The sequence below is a fragment of the Polyodon spathula genome, chromosome 5 (assembly GCF_017654505.1).
Source record: "Polyodon spathula isolate WHYD16114869_AA chromosome 5, ASM1765450v1, whole genome shotgun sequence".
Lineage (NCBI taxonomy): Eukaryota > Metazoa > Chordata > Actinopteri > Acipenseriformes > Polyodontidae > Polyodon > Polyodon spathula.
This window is the reverse complement of record NC_054538.1, coordinates 61582178-61609677: the sequence shown is the minus strand read 5'-3', so window position 1 is coordinate 61609677 and position 27500 is coordinate 61582178. Positions and strand designations below refer to the sequence as shown.

Genomic DNA, 27500 nt, shown 5'->3' with positions numbered 1-27500 from the left:
TAAATTAAAATGCAACATTAATTTACCTTAAGAATGTTTATTTTGATTACGCTTTTGTCGAAAGTATGGAAGCTAAAACTAAATAAACAAGTGTGTGTGTGTGTGTGTGTGTGTATATATATATATATATACACACACACAATCTCTATGTGTGTGTGTGCTTTTTATAACCCAATTTACCTTTCAGTTGTATAAAACAGAAAGTAATAAAATGTGGGTGAAAATGTAACGTTTTTATTTTTGTTATTTATTTCAGTTTACTTGAAGAAACTCCCTGACGGAATTTTAATACCGAAGGAAAATTGGAAGAAATTGGGGTGGGGGGGGGGGGGGGGGGACGACGACGACGACGACAAATCAAATAAAAACAATAGCGTTGGTGGACGAAACCTTTTTTTAAAAAAAAAAAAAAAAAAAAAAAAAAAAAAAAAAAAAAAAAAAAAAGCTTTAGCATGATGTCATACCTCAAACAGCCTCCTTACGGAATGAACGGACTGGGCATAAGCGGTGCCATGGACCTTCTGCATCCTTCTGTCGGATACCCTGGTAAGAGCAGTGAAACTAGTGTCACATTTGCCGATGTATTCGATGTTAATATATGAAAGCATGGAGTTGTTTAAAGACTGCAAATATCTTTTTGACATCCCACGCTCCTATAGCCTAAAGCTTTATTTAAATTGTACTTTGTATTTCTGTTTCTGAAAAAAAAAAAATATTATACCCTAACCCCTTATACAATACAGAGGTTTGAACAAATAGATTTGGTTTAGTTTGCTTTTTATTAAAATATTTTTTTCTCTCTGGTTTACAAGGGCTATAGGGTCCAATGCGATGCCTCCGAAACGTTCATTAAGGGGTTATCAATTTACGCACACCTGTCTGGTGGCATCTCTCCACTGGTTACATTTGAATGGAACTAATGCAAAATTAACTGGGGATTTCTAAATGTGCATGAAGGTGTGCAATAGAAGCCGAAGAAGAACCAAGGCTGTCGGCATTTAACCTTGAGTTAATCCTAGTACATCTAGTTACCTTGAATGTTCGTTTCCCTTTAGAGTGTTGTATTTATGCTTCTTCTATCGACTTTTTTTTCATTACACATAGGCTACTATTAACCAAGTTCCAAAACATCCCTCCAAAATAACAAAGAATTAAATAAAATGTAGGCCTATGCTTACTTTGTTGATTTGGTTACTAGCAATAAATAATATACAATGCGTGTGGGTTTTTTGTGTGTGTGTGTGTAAACGCTCAGTATTTTGCCTTTTTGTTTTTATATTTATATTTAGCGACTCCAAGGAAACAACGGCGGGAGAGGACAACTTTCACGCGCTCCCAGCTAGACATTCTGGAAGCGCTTTTTGCCAAAACACGATACCCGGACATATTTATGAGGGAGGAAGTAGCTTTAAAAATAAATTTACCCGAGTCCAGAGTTCAGGTTTGTATACTTATTATGCCGAGTATCTTTAACTAGGATTGTAATAATTGAGAGAAACAATATATAGCACCTGGGACTGTATCACATATTGTTGACTCCCCTGTCGGTTCTATAGAAGATCAAAAACGGCAGTATTATGCCGTGAAACCTCCGTTTTTTATTAAACTTCGGAATTATTTACTACATTCAAAAAGTGAACGAAACATTTATTTTATTGAGCAACCTCGTAATTAATATAATATATATATATATATATATATATATATAATATATATATATATATATATATATATATATATATATATATATGGTTATAATCATAAAGAATATCCAATATAGTGGCGCCCTCTTGTGAATAATCATTGCAAGTTTAAGAGAAACAAGGATGATTCTGAAATGGAGAAACTAATACCGTTTCAAATTATAACACCTTTAATAGTTATAGTAAATTATGTTCAGTGTTTCTTCGGGTCTGGTTTATCGTGCCGGTGTAACCTCAATTTCTGCTACTTACCAAATGTTCCTCCTTTGTGTACTGCGCAAGGCTAGGCTATTTTCAACATGCACTGCTCATTCCCAGACTGTTCACCCACTGCTGGCTGTTTTTTATTTTTATTTTTGGATAACAAAGTACGTGTTTTGTAAAGTTACATTTTACACCACATGTACTAATACGTTTTATATTGAATACAGACAGCTGGTGTTAACGAACGGTAAAGTGTACTATAGAGCTAGGTACATTTGTAAATAATTTTTTAAAAAAATCGAAAGGTAAAATCTGAACAATACGCTGACTGCAACATTTTTACATTGAAGCGTAGCGTTTTCTTGACACTAAGTAACCGTTAAGTACACCTTTGTAAAATTTGTTTTTATTAGAAAAATATCCTGGTGTGAATTCTGATTTATTATTTTAAAAATAAGTAATGTTAATTATATTACACTATTTTAGATCTGTTTTATATTTTTTAACTCTACGTAACCACCAAGATGAATTGTTGGATTGTTTTAACTTAAGTTTATATCTTCAGATTACATTTTGGTACGGGTAGCAGATTTTGACAAGGTTACAAAACTGGACTTTTTATACATGTAATGTTTTGCTACCGGTAGCACATTTTGACGAAGTAGCAAAAAAGTTATAAGTCATGCTTATATGCATGCAATATCAAGATAGGGAGTAATCCAAAGTAATGGTTTAAAGATGTGTGTTGATTTGTAAATTGCACAAAATGACCAGCATTTGGGTTTAGCATGAGTTCCTTATTTCTCTCGTTCTCTAGCCTGCTTCTAAACACCCCTATTCATTTACACACGTTGAGAATGCAAAATGCTCATTTTATTTGGTTTTAATTTTTTAAATGCTAACACACAGTACGTTAAGATCTGTATAGCTCAATTTTTAAACCAAGATTTTGTTTAAAAAAAACAAAAGCTTCCGATTTAATAATGTAATGTGTAGTTGCTGTTGCTTGTGTACACATCATTAGTGCCCGTCACCCAGCCGAGAGCTCTTGCAATAAGACCCGTATCTTGTGTAAAGTGTTTTAAATAAAGATTTAAATATTTATAAAAGCTTTAAACAAATGTAAATCATAAATGTTCAATAACATTGCATTTTATTTTTGCTTAAGTTTTGTGTGTCCATACAATATATTGAGATGTTTGCTGTAGGTTACATGAACATTGTATTGTAAACTCTTTATTCAAATCAATGTGAACCTCTCTAGGTTAATTTTTTATTTATTTATTTATTTATTTTGCATTATTTTAGGTGTGGTTTAAAAACCGGCGTGCAAAATGCCGCCAGCAGCAACAGAGTGGAAACGGCGCCAAGGCAAGGCCAGCCAAGAAAAAATCATCCCCGACCAGGGAGAGCACTGGCTCGGACAGCAGCGGTCAGTTCACCCCTCCAACTGTGTCCAGCTCTGGGTCGTCCTCTTCGGCCAGCTCCACCTCTAGTAACACTGGGATCAGTAACACCTCTACCTCCATCAGCAACCCAGTGTCGTCCATCTGGAGCCCAGCTTCCATCTCTCCTGGTTCAGTACCACCTGTTGCCATCCCAGAGTCTCTTCCTCCCACCAGCGCCTCCTGCATGCAGCGGTCTGTCTCCAGTGCTTCAACAGCCTCCTACCCTATGACCTACAGCCAGGCCACTGGTTACAGCCAAGGCTACCCAGCCCCTTCCAGTTCTTACTTCAGTGATTGCAGCTCCTACCTGACTCCCATGCACTCACACCACCATCCCCACCAACTGAGCCCAATGGCTCCTTCCTCCATGTCTGGACATCCCCACCATCACTTGAGCCAGTCCTCAGGCCACCATCACCACCACCACCACCACCATCAGGGTTACACGGGAGCTGGATTAGCCTTCAACTCCTCTGATTGCCTGGATTACAAAGACCAGTCGTCTTGGAAACTCAACTTCAACACAACAGACTGCTTGGACTACAAAGATCAGGCAGCCTGGAGGTTTCAAGTCTTGTGAAAAAAAACAAAAAAAACAAAATTTTAAAATCCCCCCCCCCCCCCCCCCCCCAACCCCCCCCCCACCCCGCCCCCCATGTCCCATGAACTTAACATTTATCTAATAGTTAGACATACAAAAGTTTTTATCCCTTGAAAATTGAACCAAAACTCCTCTTGTGGACAGAAGTTGCCCCCACCATTAACCACCAAATACTTTTTCCACTCTGTCTTGATGAAATTAAGATTTTTTTTTAACTCTTTGTGGACAACACAGAATACCAGACTCAAGTTTTAACAAAAAGAAAGTTTTCTTTTTTTTTTTATTCAAAACTTAAGACACACAGATTATACTCGTCCTTGCTACAGGGTGCAGGGGAAATTTCACTGTTATTTTAGGATGAAAAAATAGTCGGCTGCATAAAGGAGCTGGGAATTTGTAAATATATAATTGGTCAGTTACAGTGACCATATTTTAGTTTGTGCTACAGGATTAAATTTTTACACAAACCCACATAGAACATTGTCCTCCCCAGAATGTCCAAAAACACCTGTAAATTTCCTGTAGAATTTCAGAAGTATTGTCAAGAACAACTTAATAGTTAACTATGAAAAAAAAAGATCCACCCGGATTAAATTAACCCCTAAAACACAAGATTCCTATTTCCCCCACCCCCCCCCCCCCCCCCTTTAAAACCCCCCCCCCCCCCCCCCCCCCCCCCACCCCCCACCCCCCCCCCCCCCCCCCCCCCCCCCCCCCCCCCAAAAAAAAAAAAAAAAAAAAGCAAAATACAAATGAAAATGTTGGATATAGTCAAGTTGCTGTTGCATTTCAGGTCGGACCTAATATTATTAGTAAACGTTAGAGCATTGTCTATAGTGATGTATGTTGCAACCTCATTTAAATAAAAAAAATAGCAGCACTTCCACATCTTTGTCTAACGGTCTTGACTGATTTATATTCGTCATACAAAAAGTAAATTGTGGAACAATTTCAATATGCTAGTGAAATGTTGAACTTATTTAAGGCAAACTCCTTTGCATACAAATCCATCCAATAAACCTCGGTTTAAAAAAAAAACGAAAAAAAAAAAACAACTGGTGTCTGAGTGACTTATTTGATGAAGAAAAAAAATGCAAAAGTTGCTTTTGAATAAACTTGATTCTAAATGTTACACTCGGTTCTGTGACGTACCTACCATTTCAAAGCATTAATTGTACCTTGTGATAGCGAAGAGTCGAGTTTGTTGCCGTTAGACCCTATGAACAATTAAGAAAAAAGGTTTTTGGTTTACTTTTTTTTTTTTTTTATTAAACTATTTTGTAATGCTGTGGTTTGCTTGTGGTGTCGTCTTCCCACCCCCAAAACACATATCGGTTTTATTTAAAAGTTTCAACCAGCTTCTGAAATCCAAGTTAGTTAGTTTAATATTGTATTCCTCTTTTGGAGTGGTAACTAAGCATCGTGTTTTTAAAGTTTTGACATTTTTTTTTTTTTTTTTTTTTTTTTTTTTTTGTAAAAGGTCCTCGTCAAACTAAAATACATGATTTACAGTACTTTCTGCTTTCGTTGTTTGTTTAAAATGATGAGTGAGTTACGGTTAATAGTTTATGTATTGCAGTGGGATTTTAATTTGCTAAACTCTAAAGATCTGTACAGTAGTGTCCAAAGAGTGACCACCATAGAAATCATATAATGATTCCCACGCCCTGACCTCCTTTAGAAAACGTTTCATTATATGTCAATGGTGTATTGTAAGCTTGGTGTTGATGGGGGCTGGGGCTGGGGCTGGGGGCTTGGGCTGGGGCTGGGCTGGGATGTGGGGTGGGGGGCGGCTTTTTAATTTAACTTGGACCTCGCGAGTAGCTAATAAATGCACAAAGCCATGGTAAAATTCGTTAAAGCGCAAGCAAACAATGACGTTAAAATAAGTAGTAATAAGTATAAACTATACTCTTACATGTTCTGTGACGTATTGACGTTTTTCTAGATACAGTATTTGCCTTTTTTAAAGTAACCTGCAAGTACTTTTACAGGTGTTAACTAAAACTACAATTTACCCAACCATATATATATATATATATAAAGCAAACTACATCGTGGCGTTTATTTTAATTACTTGAGAAATTAGACGCACACTAAAAAACAGCGTTGTCAAAATAAATGTTATGTGATGTATATTGTACATGTGAAGCATAAACACTAAAACTTGTTTAATACCAACCCTTTGATTTATTTAACTCGTATAAATGTGTCTTTGTGAGGGGTATGTCTGCTTTACGGTTATTTATTTATTTATTTATTTATTTATTCATTTATTTACTTATTTTCCTTTTCCGTAGTCCTATTTAACACAATAACTAATTCATAATGATGATTAAAGATAACCAGAGAGAGAGAGAGAGAGAGAGATCTTGCCTACATTTACTATATTTGATGGTGAGAGATATAAACAGAAATAAATAGTAAATGGTAATTGCAAGCCTATGACATTCCTGTTCAAGAGGGAAACAGTTGGGCACGGATTGAATGCACTCAGAATAACCTAAAGGAATATTTACTGATTTTATAATTATATAGGCGGCCAGGTTAATGGGTGAAATATAAACCATTATCTTAATAAGGGGAAAGTTTCTGTCGGGGGGTGGAGCATGTTGTGTGCGTCACGGTTGCTTAGAAGTACAGTAAGAGAATTCTTGGCTACACGTTTTATCATACTTTGCTGAATCTTGGAAAACAAATTCGCTGGATGGCAATGACTTATAGGCCCATTCCACAGACAATATTTCAGAGGAGTAAGCGTAATGTACCTGTCTCTTCTAAACCGAATGAGCGTTAATGGAGATAACATATTTGTTTGTGTATCTCGCTGAATAAAGAAAGAAAGAAAAAACAAGGAATATACTTATACGAGTGGCTGCGATTGAAAACCTGAAGACTTACAGCGACTGTTTTGCTTGGATCCCAGTGGAGTGACTGCATCTCTGGAGAGGTTGTAGGACCAGTAGTTTATTTCCTATATTCGTCCTTCTCGGCGAAATGAATAGACCTACTGTTATATTATGTCAGTATTATATATTCATATTACTAAAATATACGCTATTAACGTCTAAAGAAAGGTAAAACAAATGATTACTTGACATTTTATGATGGCGCTTTCACGTAAAGTTAATTGCTTAATTCTTCTGATCGTTAAAGTAATGGCGAAAATATAAAAGGGCAAAACCTCACGAATTCAATTAACACTAATCTGTGCTCTTTGTATGCTAATTAATATTATGTACCAGCTGAATAAATACCTCTTGGCTAAACAATCAGCCCACTGTGACATAAAATGTATTTGCTTTACTGAAACAAACCTCGGAACGAGCTTTGCTACTTCTTTGTGGCTGCTGCTGATTTGACTACATTCAAACAAAAAATTTTTTTAGAATATTTGCATTGAATTAAGTTATTATTTTTGTCAATGGTTTTGTAAAGTTTCATTTGTTTTCCGATTAGAATTTATATTCGTTGCTTTCGCCCCGGGAATCGAAACACCTGTCCAGCAAATTGCTTCAGTAGCTGTATAGCCTCTTATCAACTGAGGGGTCAGATTTGTTTTCATAAAGTGAAAGGTTAGTACATAATGTAGCGGTAAGCCTGAATAAATGTTTGGCAAGGTATATATTCTGATTATTTGTACACCAAGAAAAAACGAAATATGGTTCAAAAAGTTAAAGATACTACGAAGAAGAAGAAGAAGAAGAAGAAGAAGAAGAAATAAACAAATAAATAAATAACAATATTTAAGAATCGCAGACAATATGTTCTCCTCCAGCCGGAAACAGTTAAAGTATCTTGTTTTGAAAAATAAACTGGTATGTGATATTCTATGTTCTTTAATGGTGCTTTCAGAACAGTACTCGTCTGTTTGAGTGGTCTGATATAGGCTACTATTCATGCAATGTATTGTATATTGTGTTCTTCAAACCAAACACGTACTTGTTCAGCCTCTTCCTATTTTAAGGTGCAGAGCCTGAGCATAATTTAAGCGCATCAGTAACAAGCGCTTATTTTAAAATTCTTCATGCAGGTTAAATTAAGCACATATCGGTTACTTAACAAAAACATATAAATAATGTAACCGCAACACTTCAGACACAGAATTTGAACTCCTACAACGCAAGCGCCTTCTCTGTTCTCTACAGCTAAACATTGTGAGGCGCGATTTAAGCAACATTCTGGAACAGACAACCTTTGCGCTTGTGGCTTTTCACCTGCATCGTTCCAATACCTAGCTGTTATCAACAAACATCAGGAAATTCAGCACCGATGAGTCCCTACTTGCTGCATCATAATAGGGTCACTGAATGCTTTCACTTCCACACTTTAATATTTACTGTTGTTATTCTTTGATCTTAATAGTAAAACACATTGCTGAATTTATCTAAATACTAATGTAGCAGCATTTGATTCAGTAGACTGCACTATATCAGCCATACGAGCTGCTTTAAAAAAAAAAAAAAGTTTTGCATTGCAGGGTGTAACAATTTCAGCAGCCTACATTCTACTATAAAGGTTCCACGTGTATTGTATTATGACATCAGGCTTTCTGCCTTTCTTCAAAGGTGTCTTAATAATTTTGCTTTGAATGTTGGATATTTACAAATACAAATAATACATTGGAACTGACCAGCTGTGCAATATAAATGTTCTTTTTGAACTTTTCTAGAAAGAGTTGTAACAATCCAAGATGAGGGCCAGGTTTATAGCTCTTGAATTGCTTTAACAGTGACATATTCAAGCTACAATTAGCTACAAATTCCTTTTTTTTAATCATCTTACCTTTTTATGCAGTTTTCAATCATTCTGGGTGATTCTTCTAACAATTACTTAAATACAAGATGAGCAAAGTATCTGCTTAAGTTTAAGAGCCAGTGCCTTCTGGTGAATCCAGTTTCCTTTTGCGTTGCTGTCACAATGCTACCTGTACACTTTGCTCATCTGGTCTTTTACATGTTGCCAATCTTTCAGAGCTGGAGAACTGCTCTGATTTCAAGATAAAAATCTTAGTACTGTATATCAATACAGCAATTGAATTTAATTGAAAAAATATATTTTTAACAAATTAATTTCTGCTTCGGAACTCGCCCAAGTAGTTCAGATTCACACTTAATTTAGCAATAACTATCAAGCACATAGAGGGTACAAAAAAGTGTCTTCCAATTTGATAAAAATCCAGGATGGATTTGAAATTTTTATACTGAGAACACAGTGCACATACAAGGTCCTCCATTTTAATACACATTCTGTGTGGCTTCCTCTCTGTCTGACCAACAGAATCCGTCATTCAGTGGCAGGCCTATGCTTTGCTGTGAATGGGATCCTTTGTGACGTCTGTTAATTAAAACTGTGAATAGCAGGGAGTGAGTGAATGGAAGGCTGGGTTCTATGATGAAAATGGAAGTTTCACATTGAGAGTGGAGACTTTATACAGATCAATACATGACACACGGAAGCAATAGTGAAGTGTGAAGAAATAAAGGCTGCAATCCAAGGATCGAGGAACCATGAGGATCATTATTCTGCCTCATTTTTTGTATGTTCCCCGCACAGAATGGCTTATCTATAAAATCATCGACAATAAAACATACATGTCATGCATACCAGCTGATGATCTTTTCCTCCCCAATCTCTATTACATCCTTCACAACAATCCATTGGAAAATAATCCAACACTGAGGAAATCAGCAATGTGATTTCACAACTGACAGATAGCTGCCAATGCCAATCAAGGTCTATCTCAGTTGAGGCTTTAGCCAATTGAACTATATATTCTTATGGAGGTCTATTTATTTATTGAGGGGGCTCACAGACTTCGCAAGGATGAGACTTTCCAGCAGTGGGGTGACACCCAAGGGGTGCCCCTGTGAGTAAAGGGGACAATTGGGTGCAGGGCCAACAAGGTGATAAAAGGGGGCTTTGTGTCATCACAGGGGCGGCAGTTGGACGAGAGTAAAAAAACAACACGACAAGAATAAAAAAAAATATTAAAAGACAATTAAGTGGAGTGGAAAACAACCTTGAGGTTACAAGGGGTAACAGACATGAAGGAATTATAGGGACGGGATGGGACTGGCAGAGAAGAGTGAGAGGGACAGCGAGATTACTGCCGGAGTAGACCAGAGAGAGAGGCAGATTGATTATTGTTCCTTCACTTGATTCCACCATCTCGCTAGGACCGAAAATGCTACATTGGTGTCAAAAGTGGACGCAGGTACCTTGGCATGCACTCGTCAGACTGTAGCCTGGTGATCAAGTACTTGAGGCTGGCAGGGGAGAGTGTAGCGTGCACGGGGGAAGGCAGCAACAGGGCTGGTAGGTGACGTAATTACACACGAAGACATAAGCCTGATATACGCTCCTTGCAATGGAGCCGGCTCTTTTGTACAGCATATCGGTGCTATGCTTTAGTGCAAGAGGTACCATGTTCACGCCCACCCTTGACCTGTGTGTGGATTGCCTCGCCCTGTGTGATGCGCCTGCCTGCAGGAACTGAGATTGCTAATATATATACTATATCCTGCTAATATATATATATATATATATATATATATATATATATATATATATATATATGGACGGAGTATATACATTCCTGCTCTATCTAAATAGATAGATTTACCAGAGAGCAGGAGGATGATGGGAAATGCAGTTCTGCGAGGTCCATGTGGGTATATGGGAAGCCATCTTGAGACAGGGAATGCAATGTAAAAGTATAAAAATGTGGTCCTGAACTTTGAAAAAATAGTAAAAAACATAAAAAAATGAAACCAAAAATGCATTAATTAAAAAATAATTTCAGGTGTTGAATTGAACATTGCCATTGAAAGTGCAGTTTTGATTCGTTACACTTCTTGTAATTCTTGGTTTATTCATTACATTTTAAAGTAAAATATTACTGCCTATTTGCATCATGACACAGCACAAATGAGTCTGGCTTTAAATCACGTAGCACAAATAAGACTGCCTTTAAATCACGCAGACCCTTCCTCACAAGCCCTGCAACAGTATCAGGTGAGAGTGTGCGTTTTTTTTGTTTGTTTGTTTTTTAAATAATAATCCTGTTATCCGAGGTAGTAACAGCAGGTATCATAACAGATGTGTGCTGCAGCTTCACAGTGGAGAGAAAGACGTTATTTGCATGGAATACCCGGTTACTTATCAAACTGGCTGCAATTTACAGCTTGGTAAACGTGGACAACTACTGGACCAGTTTAAGAAACAATTTTAAACAATACAGGGCACAGCAGAAAACGTGATACCATCGTACCAGGACACATTTAAGGTATGTCAGGAATTGTCGAGATGAATTTATAAATGTTCAGCATCAGATCACACAGCTGCGCAGGGGGTGGGTCCAGTGGCAGCAGGCAGGCAGACCGAAGAACGGACAGCTGGAGCAACGGCAACAAAACATCTTTTAACTCCAAAGTCTCTTTTAAGAGGGATAAAGAGGGACAAACTCCAATATGTCTTCTGTTTTTGTTTTTAAATTCTAGTGTATGGATATCTGCCAGCGATTTGCCCGTTTTCGAAAGTGCCGACCCATGGTGATATGCTGTAATATTAACAACCCCATGTGACCTGTTTTGACCAATCAGGATTTAAAATACCCGTTTTGTAACAGTGTGACAGGGTACTCCCTGCCCCTGTGCATATTACGTATTATGTTCTGAAGGAAGGTCGAAAACTCGTCCGCTATTATTTTAAATACATTGTGAGAATGCATGACAGTCTGTTAGTAATTATTGAATTAGCTGACAGTCACGCATATTTATTAAACTCATGCAGACTATTGCCGAGGGGTTAATAAGATAATTAATAACCCGTTAATCCCTTTGTCATAATGTAAAAGACCTGCAGCTTTGGCTGCACAGGGTGGGTTGTCCAGAGGAGAAAAAAAGACAAGTAAGAATCGACACTGAAAGTAAACAATTGCTACACATGCTGGCTTTAAACCAGCACAATACTTGTTATCATTATTGCTTGTTTGTTTTGGCCCTCGTGCCTTTTACTTTGTGTAGTTTTGTTTTGTTTAAACTTGTATTTATTAATAAACGCTCCGCAGCCCTTTTCATACCCCAGTCGGCTGTTGTTGTGAATTCATTTCCTGGTCTGACGTCACCACAAAGCCATCACCCGTCACTGGTGTCCTGCATGGGATAAACCACTGTTTCCAAGAGTCAGCCAGGGAGTACTGCAGGCACTTTTTAAATTATTGTTTTGAGAAGTTGTTCTCTAATTTTTAGGACTATTTTCCTAAAACCTTTCTCAGTAGAAGGGTACAGGAGGAATAATTCTAAGTTCAAGGTAAATTAAGTTTTTAACAAGAAAATTTGTTTTCTAAAATCTATTAAATCATACATGAGATTAGGAGTTATTATTACTATTTAAGCGATTATGCCCTCTAGATGAATGCTCTACCATGTGGTGGTTGACTTTGAATTTCATTAGTGTAACTCCAATTGTAGTCACCTACCACATGGTAAAGCCTTCATCGATGGGCATTGTCTCTTATAAATAGTAATAAGTATTTTAATAGATTTTACTGGAGAATATTGGATTTATTATTACGGACAGTTGGTAAAAATGTGATTGCTGTAATGTTATTGAAAGATGATGGTGCAGACGTTTGTGTAGACTCGAGGGAGGACTAAGCCTCTGCTTTTTTGCTCTGGGCCATTTCCAGTGGGGAAGGACTGTTTGAATTTGTTTAGTTCTTTGCCACTGCCAGTAAGGATATGGGACCATGTATTACATTCTTCGTGGCCAGTTTCTGATAGATGCCTTATTTTTTGTGACTGGTTAAGGACACTATTTACCGTGTTTTAAGCCCAGCTTTGGCGAGAATATGAACAGCAGTAAATCGTATTGCACTGTTAACTGAAGTGCTCTTTACTTAAAGAGTAAGTAGCGGGGTTGTGAAAAATATAGCATTCTACATCCTCACGTGTTGCTACAACGGTTTAAATAGTACCTGTAATTTTTCTTTTCATTGTTAACATCCTGACAACTTTTTACATTTATAACATTAAAATCTGTGTGATGGAGTGCCCTACCGCCCCCTATAATTTGTGTTATTATTATTATTATTATTATTATTATTATTATTATTATTATTATTATTATTATTATTTATTATTATTTGTTACTGTTTTCATTACGATTTTCATTATTTGTGATTGTATTATTGTTTGTTTTGGATCAGCAGGGAGAGGGTTAAATTCCTCCCTGCCAAATACATGTGAGAATGTGGCTGGTGCCTTAATTGGCTAATAGTTAATTGTTGATTAATTGGGCTCTAGCTACGGACAATAAAAAGACAGAAGGAAGCCTTTGCCTGGGTGGAGTGGGTTGTGAAGGAGAGTGTTTGAAAAGTGGAGTAAATGTTTGAGGTGAGAATTTGGGTGTTTTGTGGTTTTTTTCTTTGTTTTTTTTTATCCAAAATTGGTGCTTTGTTTAGAAACCTTTTGTTTTGTGTTTGTACCTTTTTGTTTGGCCCTTGTGCCTCTTATTTTGTGTTTCTGTACATAAAAGTAGTTTGTTTCACTGCATCTTCCTGACGCTGAGTCTTCCCTCTGCGGCTATCCTGTCACAATCTGTTTTAAAGCTTGAGATGATTGGCCAATATCTTCTGGTATGCTATGGAATCTGTTTTACCATGTATTAGAACTAAATTTCCTGTGCCATTATAGGAAAAACAGCCCCATCAAAGGATATTACCACCTCCATGCTTGATGGTAGGTATTAGGTATGGTGTTCTTTTCTCTGTACGCTTCTCCAAACGTAACGACTATCAACGTGACTAAATAGTGCTTTTTTTGTTTTGTTTAATCACTCCATAAAACCTTTGACCAGAACTCATATCCATCATTCAAATGCCATTTTGAAAACCTTAAGTAATTGTCTTTGTGATGTTTTCCTAAGAGTGGCTTTTTCCTTGGCCTGCAACCATTGAGACCTTCAGCATGCAATACTCGACCCTATAGTTGAAATGGAAACCCCAGTCCCACCTGCAGCCAATTCACTTTGGGTGTCTTTGGGAATCAATCTCAATAAATAATGGTAGACCTCTATTTCTTGTAACTTTCTTTCCTCATCCACAAAAGCAAAACTTTTGGTACAAAAGATTTTCCCTAAAATTCTTTGTTTCTGAGAAAGTTCTAGAAATTATACATTTTCATCTTGACTAACTGCATATCATTTATTTTTGTTTTACTTACTCAATGTGAAACTTGCTGCTGTTGCTGAGCAACAATTTTATCAAGACGTGGAGGTATCTTCGCAAGCACACACGCATGTCATGGTCAATGTTCATCCTGGCTCTGTACTTTGTTTTTACTGATGTCATGGCTGAAAATCTGGTTTCGCATGAGCAGGTTGTACTGAATGGGACCAACAGTTTCAGTGCTGCAGAAGAAGCAGTGTTGTATTCATTGGAGCACTCGCACCAAAATGTCTCCAGTGGCATTTCACTGAACTTGGTTCTGAGGGAGCTGTCTGATGAAATGTCAATGAGCTCTTCTAACAGCTTTGATGGGACCGAGGGTGGCAGTTTAGCTTCTATATTCTCACTAATGGGATTTGTAGCCCACAGGTATGTAGTGGCTTGTTCCTTCGTGAGTTCAGGGGAGTAAGTATTACATTTGAGTAGACCAGACAGATGTACTGCCAGCTGCGGTTTGAGTACATCAAAGTCAATGTTTCATTCCTGAATGAAAGAATGTCAGAGCACAAACATCTCAGTAGTCCCAACACAGCCAGAGTTGAAGTTTCCTTTTGAATGTGTCAGTTCCTTCAAGCTGGGCAAAAAAGAGTGGTCCCACCTTGCACAGTTTTATTCAGCTTATTAATTTCACTGAATAAGTCTGCGAGGTAACCTAGTTTTGCCAGCAACATGTCATCTTTCAGCACTTTGGCACGTTCAGGTTTCTTATCAATTAAGAAAGTACATAACTCTCCCTTGAGATTAAATATATGGGTAAGCATTTTGCCTCGTGATAGCCATCTCACCTCTGTATGCGTGAGCAAGGAATGGTGCTCTGCCCCCACTTCTTCACAAAGTGCAGCAAAACACCTGGAGTTTGTTGCTATGGATTTAATAAAATTAACAAGTGTTACCGCTGTGTTCAGAACACTGTGAAGGCCTGGTTCAATGTCTTTCGCAGCCAGCGCCTCTCCGGGTAAAAAGCAATCTGTCCATAAAATCATCTAACAGTGTACAAATATCATCTGACTTTATTGTTGGCTTGAGCTCCTTGCAAAACACAGTCGTCCTTTACTCCCTTATTCCACACCTACCAAACATAGGCATGTAAATGGGACATTTTAGAAATGTTTTGGGATTCATCAAGTTGCAGCAAAATCATTGTCATGCATGTGATCAATGCACTACAAAACAATACAAAAGCGATCTGTCGTTTCACAGTGTCATTTGACATTGGTAGTTTTGCCGTTTCCTTGGCCTTCTGTTAATTTATGTGCATGCTTATGACATGCTGAAGCTAATAGGTTTCAGCGTGTCCTAAGTATGCAGGGAAAACACATTCTTTGGTTTATTTTTGGAGGACCCCTTGAAACCTCCTCAAGGCCACCCTAGGAGGCTGCAGACCCCAGTTATGAACTCCTGCTCTAAATCACTGCAGGAATAGCTCTGGCTTCTCCGTTCTGTACCACATCATGGATCATTATTACTGTGTTACCTGTTTGACAATGTGGGCAATAATTCTTACACTATCAGTGCACTAGAGTGGACATTGAGTAAACTTTGAAACAGACTTTAAAGTTATGTGTAAAAAGTTATCAGGATGTGAAGAACGAAAGAAAAATTACAGGTATGTTATTTAAACAGCTGTAGCAACGCGTGGGGACGTGTAACGCTATATTTTTCTGAACCTTGCTACTTACTCTTCCTCTCAAACCTTAAAAATCTTTAAAATGTAAAATAACTAATTAAACTTTTCATTGATTGAAAATCATTAAACAGTAAGTAAGCTACATTATAAAGTCAACAGCCATACAAAGACAACATCTGTTGAAAGACGTTTTGACAGCACAGCAGATGATGCTCAAAATGAAGGAGTTGGATTCATGTTTGAGAAAAGCACAGGGGAGGGGTGGCAGCGGTGAGCCAGGTTGAATTCATAAAACAAACCGTCAGAAATTTCAACAGGAATCTGAAGCAACCTTCAATAAAGTTATCTGATCTAATAAGATGAAAAAATAACTTTTCCCCAAAAATGGACCACAGTATGGTTGAAGAAAAAAGGAAAGCCTTCAATGAAGAAAACCTTGTATCTACAATTAAACATGGACGTGGTTCGGTCATGATATGGGGGTGTTTTAGAAGTTCAGGGACGTCATGTGATTGAAGATTGCAGCCATGTATCAAAACATTCTACAGAGTCAATGATACCACCAGGCTGATTGGCTGACACTTTATCTTCCAATACTACAACCACCAAAAGCATACAGCTAGGTCAACTGGAATGGCCTTACTTAATTACCAGATCTTAATCCTAGAAATGGTCTGGACTGATTTGAAAAAAGCTGTAGCCAAGCTTTGTGTATCCAATCTGTCTGAGCAGAAGGAAATATGCAAGGCAGAATGGTCCCAAATTTCATCAACATGATGTAACATACTGGTTAAGAATTACCATAAACGTCTGAAAGCTGTAATAAAAGCAAAAGGTGCAAACACAGAGTTAAAGCAGAGGTGCCAATACGTTTGTCATGAATGTACTTTAAATGAAATAAGATTGTTTATTTTTTGATAGATTATTTGTTAAACTGCTAAAAATGGTGTACTCCAAAGCTATTAAAGTTTTCTAAATGCTTGTCCTTAATCTGTGACCTTGAATTATGGTAAGGTGCCAATACTTTTGTTGGCGACTGTATAAGGGATCATTACTGTTCTGGTCATCCTCGGTTCTTTGAGTTTTACCAGCACCATCAGGACTTTGCTGCCCCTCTCACAATTGGGATCCTGTCTCTCATCTCTTCCATCCTTTTTCTTCCACCTTCTGTCTGCCTGTCTCATGACTCCATATTCTGCCCTCAGGAAAACAGCACACAGTGTTCATGGCATTGTAGTTGTTGATTACAACTGTCTTCGCCAACCCTTTATAGCCCCTGGGTTGTGACATCAACAATAGGCCCTTTTATGATGGACTTGGCAATTCACATGACACATACCTTAGCAACAATACCAAATTTGCAAACAAACTGAAGTATATGAAAGAAATGTAGATTTGTTAGACAACAGGTCACAGGATACTTTCTCTAACACAGTTGAATGATTAAATACTCTTTTTACAGCCATACTTTTAACAACAATATAAAATATGTTGTGACTTCAAGAGAAAATCTGGACACAGCAATAGTCACAAACCAAACAAAACTATTAAAAAACAATTTAAAACATAATATAGAAAACGCATGAGTTACTTGCAAGTTTTATAGTTGCCCCACCTAATACCAGAAAACCAGCTCTGGGGAGTCTTTTCAGAAGCAAATGGTGCTGGAAAATATTGAAGCAGAAACAATATAAATTATACAAAACCCAAACAATAGACTATTAAATCGATATATATATATATATATATATATTATATATATATATATATATATATATAATATATATATTATATATATTATATATATATATATATAGATGCCTTAATTACCTTAATTACACATACTTACTCTTATTTCATGTTTTTATTGTACTGTTTCACTGTCTTGCAGTGATGTTACTTTAATACAAACTATGCCAGCTAGTTGAGGTGAGATTCTTCTGTGGAATTCTTAAAATGAAATTCCTTGGTGTCTGTTTACCACATTCTTCAAGTTATTAGCTTTATGTGCCTCTGCGTTATCAGAAAGCAGGTATTTAAAAAAATATTCATGTTTTTTTGTGTACCCAATTTTTTTTTTTTTTTTTTTTTACCTGATTTTCTCCCCAATTTGGAATGTCCAATCATTTTTTCCCCTCACCGCAGCAATTCCCCACAGCGCTGATCCCAAGACCGAGTCAGCTTCCTCTTTTACACCCAGGAATTCAAGAGCGGACGTGTAGCAAGCTACCGCCCTCTGGAGGACAAAGGCAGCGCTTACAAAAGTCAATATGGTAGCCTTCATCTAGAGGGCATTACTGCTTAAATAGTAATAATAACTATAATCCCATGTGTGTTTTAATAGATTTTAGAAAACAAATTTTCTTGTTAAAAACCTAGATTTACCTTGAACGTGTAAGTATTCATTAGGTACCCTTTGCTGTAGCGTGATGAGCAGACACTGTCCCTGCCTGTTTTGCCTCCCTAACCAACACGATCGGGAGAACTAACGCTTCCTTCAATATCCCAAGCGAAGACCGGAAACTTCGCACAAGCAGGACGCAAACCTACGCTGTATGACTGACCCTGTACACTATGCGCCTGAGCTTTTATCAGGTTAGCTTAGCCATGTAGGGACACCATTGAAACAACAAGGGGCTCTCCACATTTATTTTACCATTGGATTACAAGGTAAAGACTTCTGTAAAAAAAAAAAGTACATTATGACAGGTCTTATTTAGGACCATACCCCTTTTAGTTTTCTCCTAAACTTGACTACTGCATTTGTTTTAGGCTGAAACTTGTATCCTTGACCAGAAAGAGTTGGGTACTGGAGCAAATATTTTTTGGTTTTGTAGTGGATACCGAGCAGGTATATAAAAAGGTACAAAGGTTTAAAGCAATGAAATTCCGTTGGGAGTTTACACTTTAGTGCTTTAAGTTGACAGCTTAACCAGCATTACGTCTCAACGTTATTTGGTTAACAAATTATTTTAAGACTCTTTGGAAAAATATCATTAGATTATTATCATAACCCTGGTTCCCTGAAATAGAAATGTAACCATTACCCAATGGGTATTTACCTCCTAAAGACCTGAAACCTGAATAATTATAACAAAGCTGCTCTGCAGAGCCTGTGATGCAGTCATGGCTGCTCTTGAGGGTATAAAGGACTGCGCAAACAGATCTTGGCGTTATTTTTCCTTCAAGCCTGCTACAATCATTTACGCAGCGACCTTGAAGGTCAATGGTTATATTTCTATTTAAGGGAACCAGGGTTGTGATGATAAAGTTCCTTTTCAAGTACGAAATGTAACCACTACCGAATGGGTCAGTATACCCGCCGTCACAAGGGCAAGATTGCTGCACGACCGGAATGCTACAAGACTAAGCTGAGGCTGCCTTGTGCGTTACCATTCAGAACCCAAGTAACAACTAGCTAGGGCTAAAAAACTGAGAGAGAAACTAACCTCTATGCCTGTGTTGTAAGGGTCAACTGAGAAGCCACCTTTAACACTAATTCCAAAACCAGGGTTTTGAGGATCCGCGACATTAAGTCTAGAACCCAGTAAAGGTGTGGGAAGTAGCCCACACCGCTGCATAGCAAATGTCCTTGAGAGATGCATCCTGGAATAAAGCCCACAAAGCTGCCATGCTCCTGGTGGAATGGGCATTGAGCTTTTCTGGAGGGGGCAAGTTGGTTTGCTGGTAGGCAGTCCTGAATTTGGGTAGCCTCTGCTTAGGGCTTGACCATGGGAATTGGCCTGATAGACAGGAAATTGTTTGGACTGCCTCCAACTTTTCGTCCTGTCAACATAATACTCAAGGGCCCTGTGAACTGGCTGGCTTGAGTGGTAACATCAGACCCGGGAGGATATGGACACAGAATGGTGAGAGAATGTGCTGTTGTGGCAGTTTATTGCAAGAATAAAAGATTTAAACAAAACACAAAACAAATGACACATTGGCCATCATAGACAGACAAAACAGTGGACAAACTTCAAACAAGCATCGTGCTGAACTGTTTCAGCATGAGTAGCAATTGTTATTATTTATTTTTTTCTCCTTCTTTCTCTCGCCTGTTCTCCACTGCTAACACACCAACCCTGTGTGTATGAAACTCTTGTGCAGCTGTGCCTAGGCTCGATTGCTAATCAATCAACTAACTGTGCACTTCCCGTGCACCCATACAAATACCCATTTTAATCAGCATGTAAAGTGATTGTGCCATCCCCGTGCCTAAATACAACTATACACTTTACATCACCTGTGCTACATAGCCCACAGTGAGAGGAGTTTCTCATGTGCCCAGAACAAAAGCTTCCGGGTCACACGATGAAGATTGGGAAAGATGAGGCCATCTGGTGGTTTATGTACACCACCACTGTTGTATTGTCCGTATGGACAAGCACATGTCTCCCTCGAAAATTGCCTGCAGCTACAAAACATTTTACTTGGAAACCCTGGCAAGGCGGGGTTCCACACATCTTGTGCACCCCTGCCATTCCACACAGCCCAGGCTGGACGTGTCCGTGGTGACTACCTCCTTTCTGGTTATACTGCCCAGTACTGCGCCATAGAGGCACAGATGGGCAGGCTGTTTTCACCTGTTACCTGAAAGGTGAACCACAGGTAGTTCCTGTGAAATGGTTTTATGGAGATGTGGAAATAGGCATCCTTGAAGTCCATCATGGTGAACCAGCTGCCTGACCTGATTGACTGCAACAGCTGTTGCATTGTCAATATTTTGAAGCTCCTTCACCTCAGATACAGGTTAACTTTTCTGAGGTCGAGGATCCGTCTTAGGCTACCATCCCGCTTGGCACTAGAAAGTACCGGAAGTAGAACCCTTCCTCCAACTGAAGGTGGTCTATCATGCGAATAGCTGCTACCATCCTGTTGATCTGTCACTGAAGTTACAGTCACACTCGGAAAAGGAGGGGGACCGTGCTTGAACTGCAGTGAGTAGCCGGTCTAAATGGTAGTAAGCACCCAGGGGTCCGTGGTGCACTGAAGCCAATACTCCAGATGGCTCCCTGAAAACAGACCCTGGGCCTGTGGAAGCAAACTCCTAGGGGTGCTACACGGCTTATGGCTTGGCCTGAGGCTTCTGCCTCTGCACCAGGCAGCGGAATCTATTGTAGCCTCTTTGGCAACCAGCCACAGGCTGGTTCTGAACTCCACCTCTGGCAGCAGGCACAGCCAGCTGTGCTGGTCTTTGAGGTTGCTGGGGCCTATGGCCCCAGTTTGCCACTGGTTTGCCCACTGAGGGTGGTCGCTTGGGAAACAAGCGCACAAGCTCGTTCGTGGATTCCTGAACTGCAGCATCCTGTCCACCACAGGACCAAAGCTATGCCCTGGTGTAATAGGGGCATCCAACAGCGTTAGGAACACATGCCTGAGAAAGCCAAAACTGCCTGTGTGGGTCTACCAGCGCAGCCAGGTTTCTACCTACAGAGTGCCCATGCAGTTTTGACAGATGGAGCGGGTTCTTATTAACCAGACACAGCTGATCCGGCTGTTGTGGTGAGGGCCTGTGGCTGTCAGAGAGGGACCTCAGCAAACAGAACTGGTAGGCTACGGTTGATGATCACGTCCGAGACCCAGAACTGATTGTTGGGGCAGATAGCACCCTTGGACAGGAGCGCTAAATTAGGTGTACCAACGCACCAATTGAAGCCTCCGCTGGTGGAAATTGGACGACTGAATCTCAAAAAGAAAATCTGGGTGTACTAGGGTGGGACATGGGAGAAGTGGTAGGCTCGTCATCAAAGATGGACTGCCTTGCAAGACTGCAGTGGCCCTCTTGATCAGTGTTAGAAGCTCTGCTGACAGGGAGAGCTTAGCCGCAGGGGATGTGCTGTCTGACTCCACGTCCTCAGACAGGAATGCCAGCTCCTGTTTGCCAACCTCCTCAGGAGGCGGTGAGGGAGAGCACGTCAAGGGGACAGATGGGGCAGGCGGCGCCGAACGTTCATGCAGTAGCTCTGAGCACTGTTCCTTGGTGGGAAATTGCTGTCCAGAGCTTCTCCATCTTCAAAGGAGAAGACTCTTTCTCCGGGAAGGAGAGGCAGAGGAGGATGAGGAAGACCGTGAAGACGGCTTCCTGCGTGTTCTAGTTTCCTGCGTGTGTCGTCCGCTTTCCCTTGACACAGAGCCATTGTGTGAGGAAGCAGCCACCTCTGTACCAGAGGGTGATAGGGAAGAGTGCTGTGCAGGAGTGAGGGATGCAGAGCGTGCTGTAAAGCTGCTGGAGAGACATTTCTCCAGCATGCACTTGGAGAAGTGTACAAAACTGCAGTTCACCAGTGCCTCCTTTGCGTGCTCTGGCCCTAGGCAGGAAGAGCATCTGCTATGCTTGTCCTCAACAGGCAGACATGTATTGCAGGGATAAAACCCAGGCATTATGCAAGTAGTAATGCAGTCTACAGTAACAATGTACAGGTGCTGCCTCAGTCTGCTTAAAGACAGCAACGGGGCTGTTCAAGACCCGAACAAGGCCGGCTTGGTACTAGACTGGGATGTTAAACACCGGACAGTGGTGGGTCAGAACTAGGTCCGTTCAGTACCGATTCGTGACTTTTAGCACGGGGTTGGTATGCCATAGTACTGGTCGGAACCAGGACGGTACCTGGGCAGTATCGGGTTGCTACGGTACCGGTTCAGTTGGAACCAGGACGGTAGCGGTTCGGTTGGAAATGGTACAGTGCAGTGGGTAGCACTGTACAGGGATGCCTAGCTGTGCAAGCTACTCGCAAAACCACTCAGTCAGTACTCACACGAGACGGAAGGAAACTTGATTGTTAGAATGAACTAACAGGCATTGTAACGGTGATTAGACAAAAGCTGTCACCAAAACAGCATCAAGTTGCTGTGGTAGAGATTGCAAGCAACCACACCCGAAGTAGCTTCTTGGTCCTGCACCCAGCAGCTGCTCTCACTACACGTGTGCCGCAGCACATGCTACAGACAGGTCTGTACGTAGTTCTGCAAAAAGAAAAAGAAACTAAAAGAAAACATTTTTCAACAAAATACAGTAATAACAATTACTTTAATTGTACAAACTGTCTCGTCATTTTGGCCAAAGCCAAAACGATAATAAAATAACTCCAGCCGGTGCTATTGCAGCCTGGGGGAGCACAGTCAGCAGACTTACGTTGCTTGAACCTTGGGAAGGATCGACTGAAGCTGTGGGACGTAACAAACAACCGGTTGTAGTGCACAAATGCATGTAATTATTAAAAATAATACAGCGATATAATTTGTGTAAAAACACAATATATAGCAGAAAAAGTAACAAGTATTTGTCTGAATAGGCTCTCCCGTCTGGTCAGTTTTGAAAGGAAAAATGGTGCAAAGATCTGAGTGCGCAGTCCTTTATACCCTTGGGGGTAGGCATTGCTGCATCACAGGCTCGGTTGAGCAGCTTTGTTGTATCTTATTCAGGTTTCGGGTCTTTAGGAGGTAAATATCCATTTGATAATTGTTACATTTCGCACTTAAAGGAACCATTTGTTACAATAAGGTTCTTCACAATCCCGTTTCTGATTGTTGTGTTTTTATCATTAAAATGTAGTTAGTGTAATCAGCCACCAGTAACTGCACAAGGAAAACCTTTATTAGTCAACCCCTCTGGAATCTCTTAACATGCTGATCATTTGCAGATTTGTTTTGGGAGAGGGGTTGTTCATTTAAGTTCTCCTAAAAGACAAGTGATATGAATTTTCTTCCCATTAAGACACAATTCTGTAAATGTGCTGAATTAGCTGAGATGCAACCCAAACTGTATCCCTCAAGAGTACAGAAATATCTGTCTCAATTGGATGATCCAGCTCCTAAAAGCCAATTTACATGTTGTTTGATGTCTACAGTTCTAATAAGCTGTACATAAATTAAAAAGCAGTAGCAGTACCGAAAAGCTAGAACTTTAGAATCTTGAAAATTTTAACTGCAACATAATTTTCAAGCAGCTTTACAGATACCTAGCAAAATATAACCTAAACCTATAAGGAAAGCAATCACATTTCAACCACGACCTGTGCCATAAAGTGAATCCAAGGCCTAGTGAAACAGCAGTTTCTAAACAGTGGCAGTTGGTTATTCTATTAAAGTGACAACAACCAAACATTTGTACACCCTGCTTACTAGCCATGGTTGACAGAAATGGTGAACAGATCAACACAGAAATGGTGAACAGATCAACACAGATAAAAAAAAAAAAAAAGAAAAAGAACCCTGTGCACCCAGTAGCAGCTAAATCTATAATCTACACCGTACCTTTCCCCGATTTCAACTCCAACTATGACAAACAGATTTTAATACAAGAGCCAGCAGATTTCAGAAAACAGAGCTTCCTGATCTTATGTACATTTTCAGCATCACTTCTTGTATATTTTTTTTATACAAAAATCCTCTTAGAATGCAAAGTAAATAGATTACGATATAGTTAAGGATTATGGAACACTGGCTGCTGTCAGCTTAATCCCCAATAGACCATCAACAGCTCTGACAGAAGCATGGCTACAGTTCAGGAACATCTCCAATGGTTACAATTTGAAATGCCTGCATAGATTCTAATGAATAAATAGAACCCATCTTTTCAACTTCCTTTTATTATTTTTAGCAACACCTATTTTATTTCTTGGCAAAGCTTTTTTTTTTTTAAAACAGTATTTGCTTTTACTTGAAAATAAATGTGTGAAAGATTTTTCTTCAATTAACACATATTTTAATTGTGGTCAGTTTTAATAAACTAAAAAAAAAATATGTGTCTTAACTCACAAGATAAAAAAACGATTAGCATTTTAGGTAACACTATCCAATATGACTCCTACATTTAGTACAGACAAATAAATCCAAACATTTTTACATATCATTATTCTTTGGCTTATCAGTGCTACTGTTCCAATAACCACAAGGGAAATTTTACACTAAAAGATTAATTTAATCCAAATAAATACTGCTTCTAATTGCTTGGACTTAATCTAATTTAATTGGACAAATCTGCTCATTTTCAAGAGCACCCAGACAGATAGAGAATCACAGAAACACATACATGAGAACAAATATTTTGGTTTTAGTTAAAGACAGCATTAATGAATTGTTTATTAAAGCATGTGTGTTGCACAAAACCTTTATTGTACATTAGATAAGCATATATAAAACATGGAATAATTATTCTGCTCAGAATGTACAGGTACAAAATATATATTAAGTATACTAAAACAGAAAGAAATGCTACTATATAGTCAGTCTATCCTGTTACTATTATAGATGAAGTACAGCTTTAAGGGGTTCATTTTCGTATCTCTCAGAGCTGTTAACCTGAGTCACAAGGCATCAAGTGTGTTGGCATATTATTAACATTGCTTTACTGTATAAAAAAAATACCTTATTAAATGATAAATGATTATTGTACAAATCCTAACAGAAATGGTTAGAAATGCTCACTGTCCTTTTTAGAAGAAAGCTGATAGTTGTTTTCACTTCAATTGAAATTATTTCTGTGTTAAAAAATGATTTTAGGACAAAGTAGTTGAATAAATGTAACTTTAAAGAAAAAGAAAAAATACGAAACACACCTAAAACAGAGGCTGGTAGGAGAACAAAATATTTTGTTCATATCTGAGAAATCCATAAGACTGCTTATACTAAGCCAAAATGAACAACTTTGAGTGATCCGGTTTCTTCAATTTCCTAAAAAAAAAAGAAAAACAAGAAAACAAGATTGAAATAGATCATATTAACATCAAATAGCAGCCCTGATGTCCATATACATATATTAGGGTTACATACCGACACCAACAATATGGGAGTGTATTCAGGGAATTACGATTGAGTCCAAATCACCCAGAAACACAGTTTTCTTTAAAAACAGCTGTTTGTGTTTAGTGTTCTTAAAGGTAAGGACGCATCATCTCTGGCTACAGCCTCCACCACCAACCTAAACTGGATTCAAACCCAGTCCTCCAGATATGAATGATGCTACCCTACCACCAGTTTAAAAAACAAATACAAAAATGCAAATACTCTTTCATTTTTTAAACAAAGAAACGTTTTACATTAAGTATACAAAGATGTTCTTATACTAACACGTTCCAGTTTTAAACATTATTTTATTATATCTTAGCACTTTTTATTTATTTATTTATTTATTTTAAATCGCTCTCCCTGCAGTGGCTTAGCGGACAGATCTCAAACCCCACTGCACTAGAGCGGACATTTTGAAAACAGCTTTAAAACAGACTTTATAAAAAGTTGACAGCATGTTAACAATGAAAAGAAAAATTACAGGTACATTTTTTTAAACAGTTGTAGCAACACGTGGAGTTGTATGTTATTTTTTTTTTACTCTTTAAAGGTGTTCTTTTGGGAAACAAAAAAGTTTCAAAATATATGATTATTATGATTTATATTTTTTGGAATTGATATGTTTTTTCAATCAATCAATAATAATAATAATAAATAATAATAATAATAATAATAATAATAATAATAATAATAATAATAATATACAATGATTGTAATCCTTTATCAGATCTTTACCACAACTGGACTTGAACCAGCTCAGCAGGAAGCCAGGTCAGTTTAGGAACATCTTGCTTTTCTCATTTAGTCCTTTCTTCACATTTATTTTTCAATAACGATAAGTCCCGGCCACCGCAGCCTCTTTCTATAGTCAGACATTCACATGTTTACTGATCCCAGCATGCCTATGAGGGCAGGACAGCAGTAACAGCAATTGAAAAATATTTTAAAAGATTTTTATTACCTGGCCGTTGTTATCGTCAAGGTGGTTTCCTGAAAAGAAAAACAAAAAACCTTGACCATGTAGCCATTGTTTAAGACATGCACAATTACTACATGCAGCACTATAGTTACTGAAATTACAGAATGAGAACAGAAATGCATCTTGCTTCATGAAAATATAACCACTCAAATATGAAACAAAGTTGGACCTTTGGATTCCAACATATATACAGTTGTGGTCAAAAGCTTACATCTTGAAATTTCTCGAAAACAAAGAATTTTAGGGAAAATCTTTTGTACCAAAAATTTTGCTTTTGTGGAAGAGGAAAAAAATTAAAAGAAATAGATTTATTTATTGCAGCATTTTTTTTTTGTGCAAAACTTCAAAAATGCTAATTCTAAAGTATTCATACCCTTTGATGCTATGGTAACATTGTCTACAAGGCGCTAGAAATTTCAATATGATAATCCGAGCTATTTGGTCACTGTGATAGTCATTACGTTTGCAGAAAGTCTGGTGAGGCGTTCAAAGAAAAGAACACCATACCTACTGTCAAGCATGAAGGTGGCAATATCCTTCTATGGGGCTTTTTTTCCTCTAATGGCACAGGAAATTTAGTTCCACTACATGGTAAAATGGATTTGACAGCATACCAAAATATATTGGCCAATAATCTGAAACCCTCCGCTGCAAAACTTGGTTTAAAGTGCAACTAGACGTTCCAACACGGCAACGATCCAAAGCACACATCAAAATTTACTTCACAATGGTTAACAATGAATAAAATCAAGGTTCTGGAATGCCCTAGTCAAAGTAAACTAAATCTGATGGAGAATATCTGGTATGAGAACATTAGGCTGTGCACAAGAGAAGTCCTCAAAATTTGAATGAACTGGAACAATTTTGCATTGAAGAATGGTAAAAAAATCACTAAAGAATCATGTCAAAAGCTCATTG

At 38.4% G+C, this 27500-nt stretch overlaps 2 protein-coding genes and 1 long non-coding RNA gene across 3 annotated transcripts in view; 2 read left to right on the top strand and 1 right to left on the bottom strand.

Moving 5' to 3' along the window:
* The window catches only part of LOC121315311, a 2568-nt gene extending 2225 nt beyond the window's left edge, over nucleotides 1–343 (top strand). The window contains exon 3 of the long non-coding RNA XR_005950237.1: nucleotides 257–343. This is a non-coding gene — a long non-coding RNA (uncharacterized LOC121315311). The remainder of the gene's footprint in view (nucleotides 1–256) is intronic.
* Nucleotides 344–421: 78 nt separating this feature from the next.
* On the top strand, nucleotides 422–3953 carry LOC121315310 (homeobox protein OTX1 B-like). The gene is made up of 3 exons (XM_041249350.1): nucleotides 422–546; nucleotides 1290–1441; nucleotides 3216–3953. The coding sequence occupies exons 1-3, from the start codon at nucleotides 453–455 to the stop codon at nucleotides 3933–3935; spliced, it is 966 nt and encodes a 321-aa protein (XP_041105284.1). The 5' UTR covers nucleotides 422–452; the 3' UTR covers nucleotides 3936–3953.
* A 20926-nt stretch (nucleotides 3954–24879) lies between these two features.
* The window catches only part of LOC121316132 (WD repeat containing planar cell polarity effector), a 94414-nt gene continuing 91793 nt past the window's right edge, over nucleotides 24880–27500 (bottom strand). The window contains exons 17-18 of the mRNA XM_041250935.1: nucleotides 26565–26593; nucleotides 24880–25489 (exon numbers count right to left, since the gene is read on the bottom strand). Coding sequence (XP_041106869.1) covers nucleotides 25439–25489; nucleotides 26565–26593 — 80 coding nt within the window. The 3' untranslated portion in view covers nucleotides 24880–25438. The remainder of the gene's footprint in view (nucleotides 25490–26564; nucleotides 26594–27500) is intronic.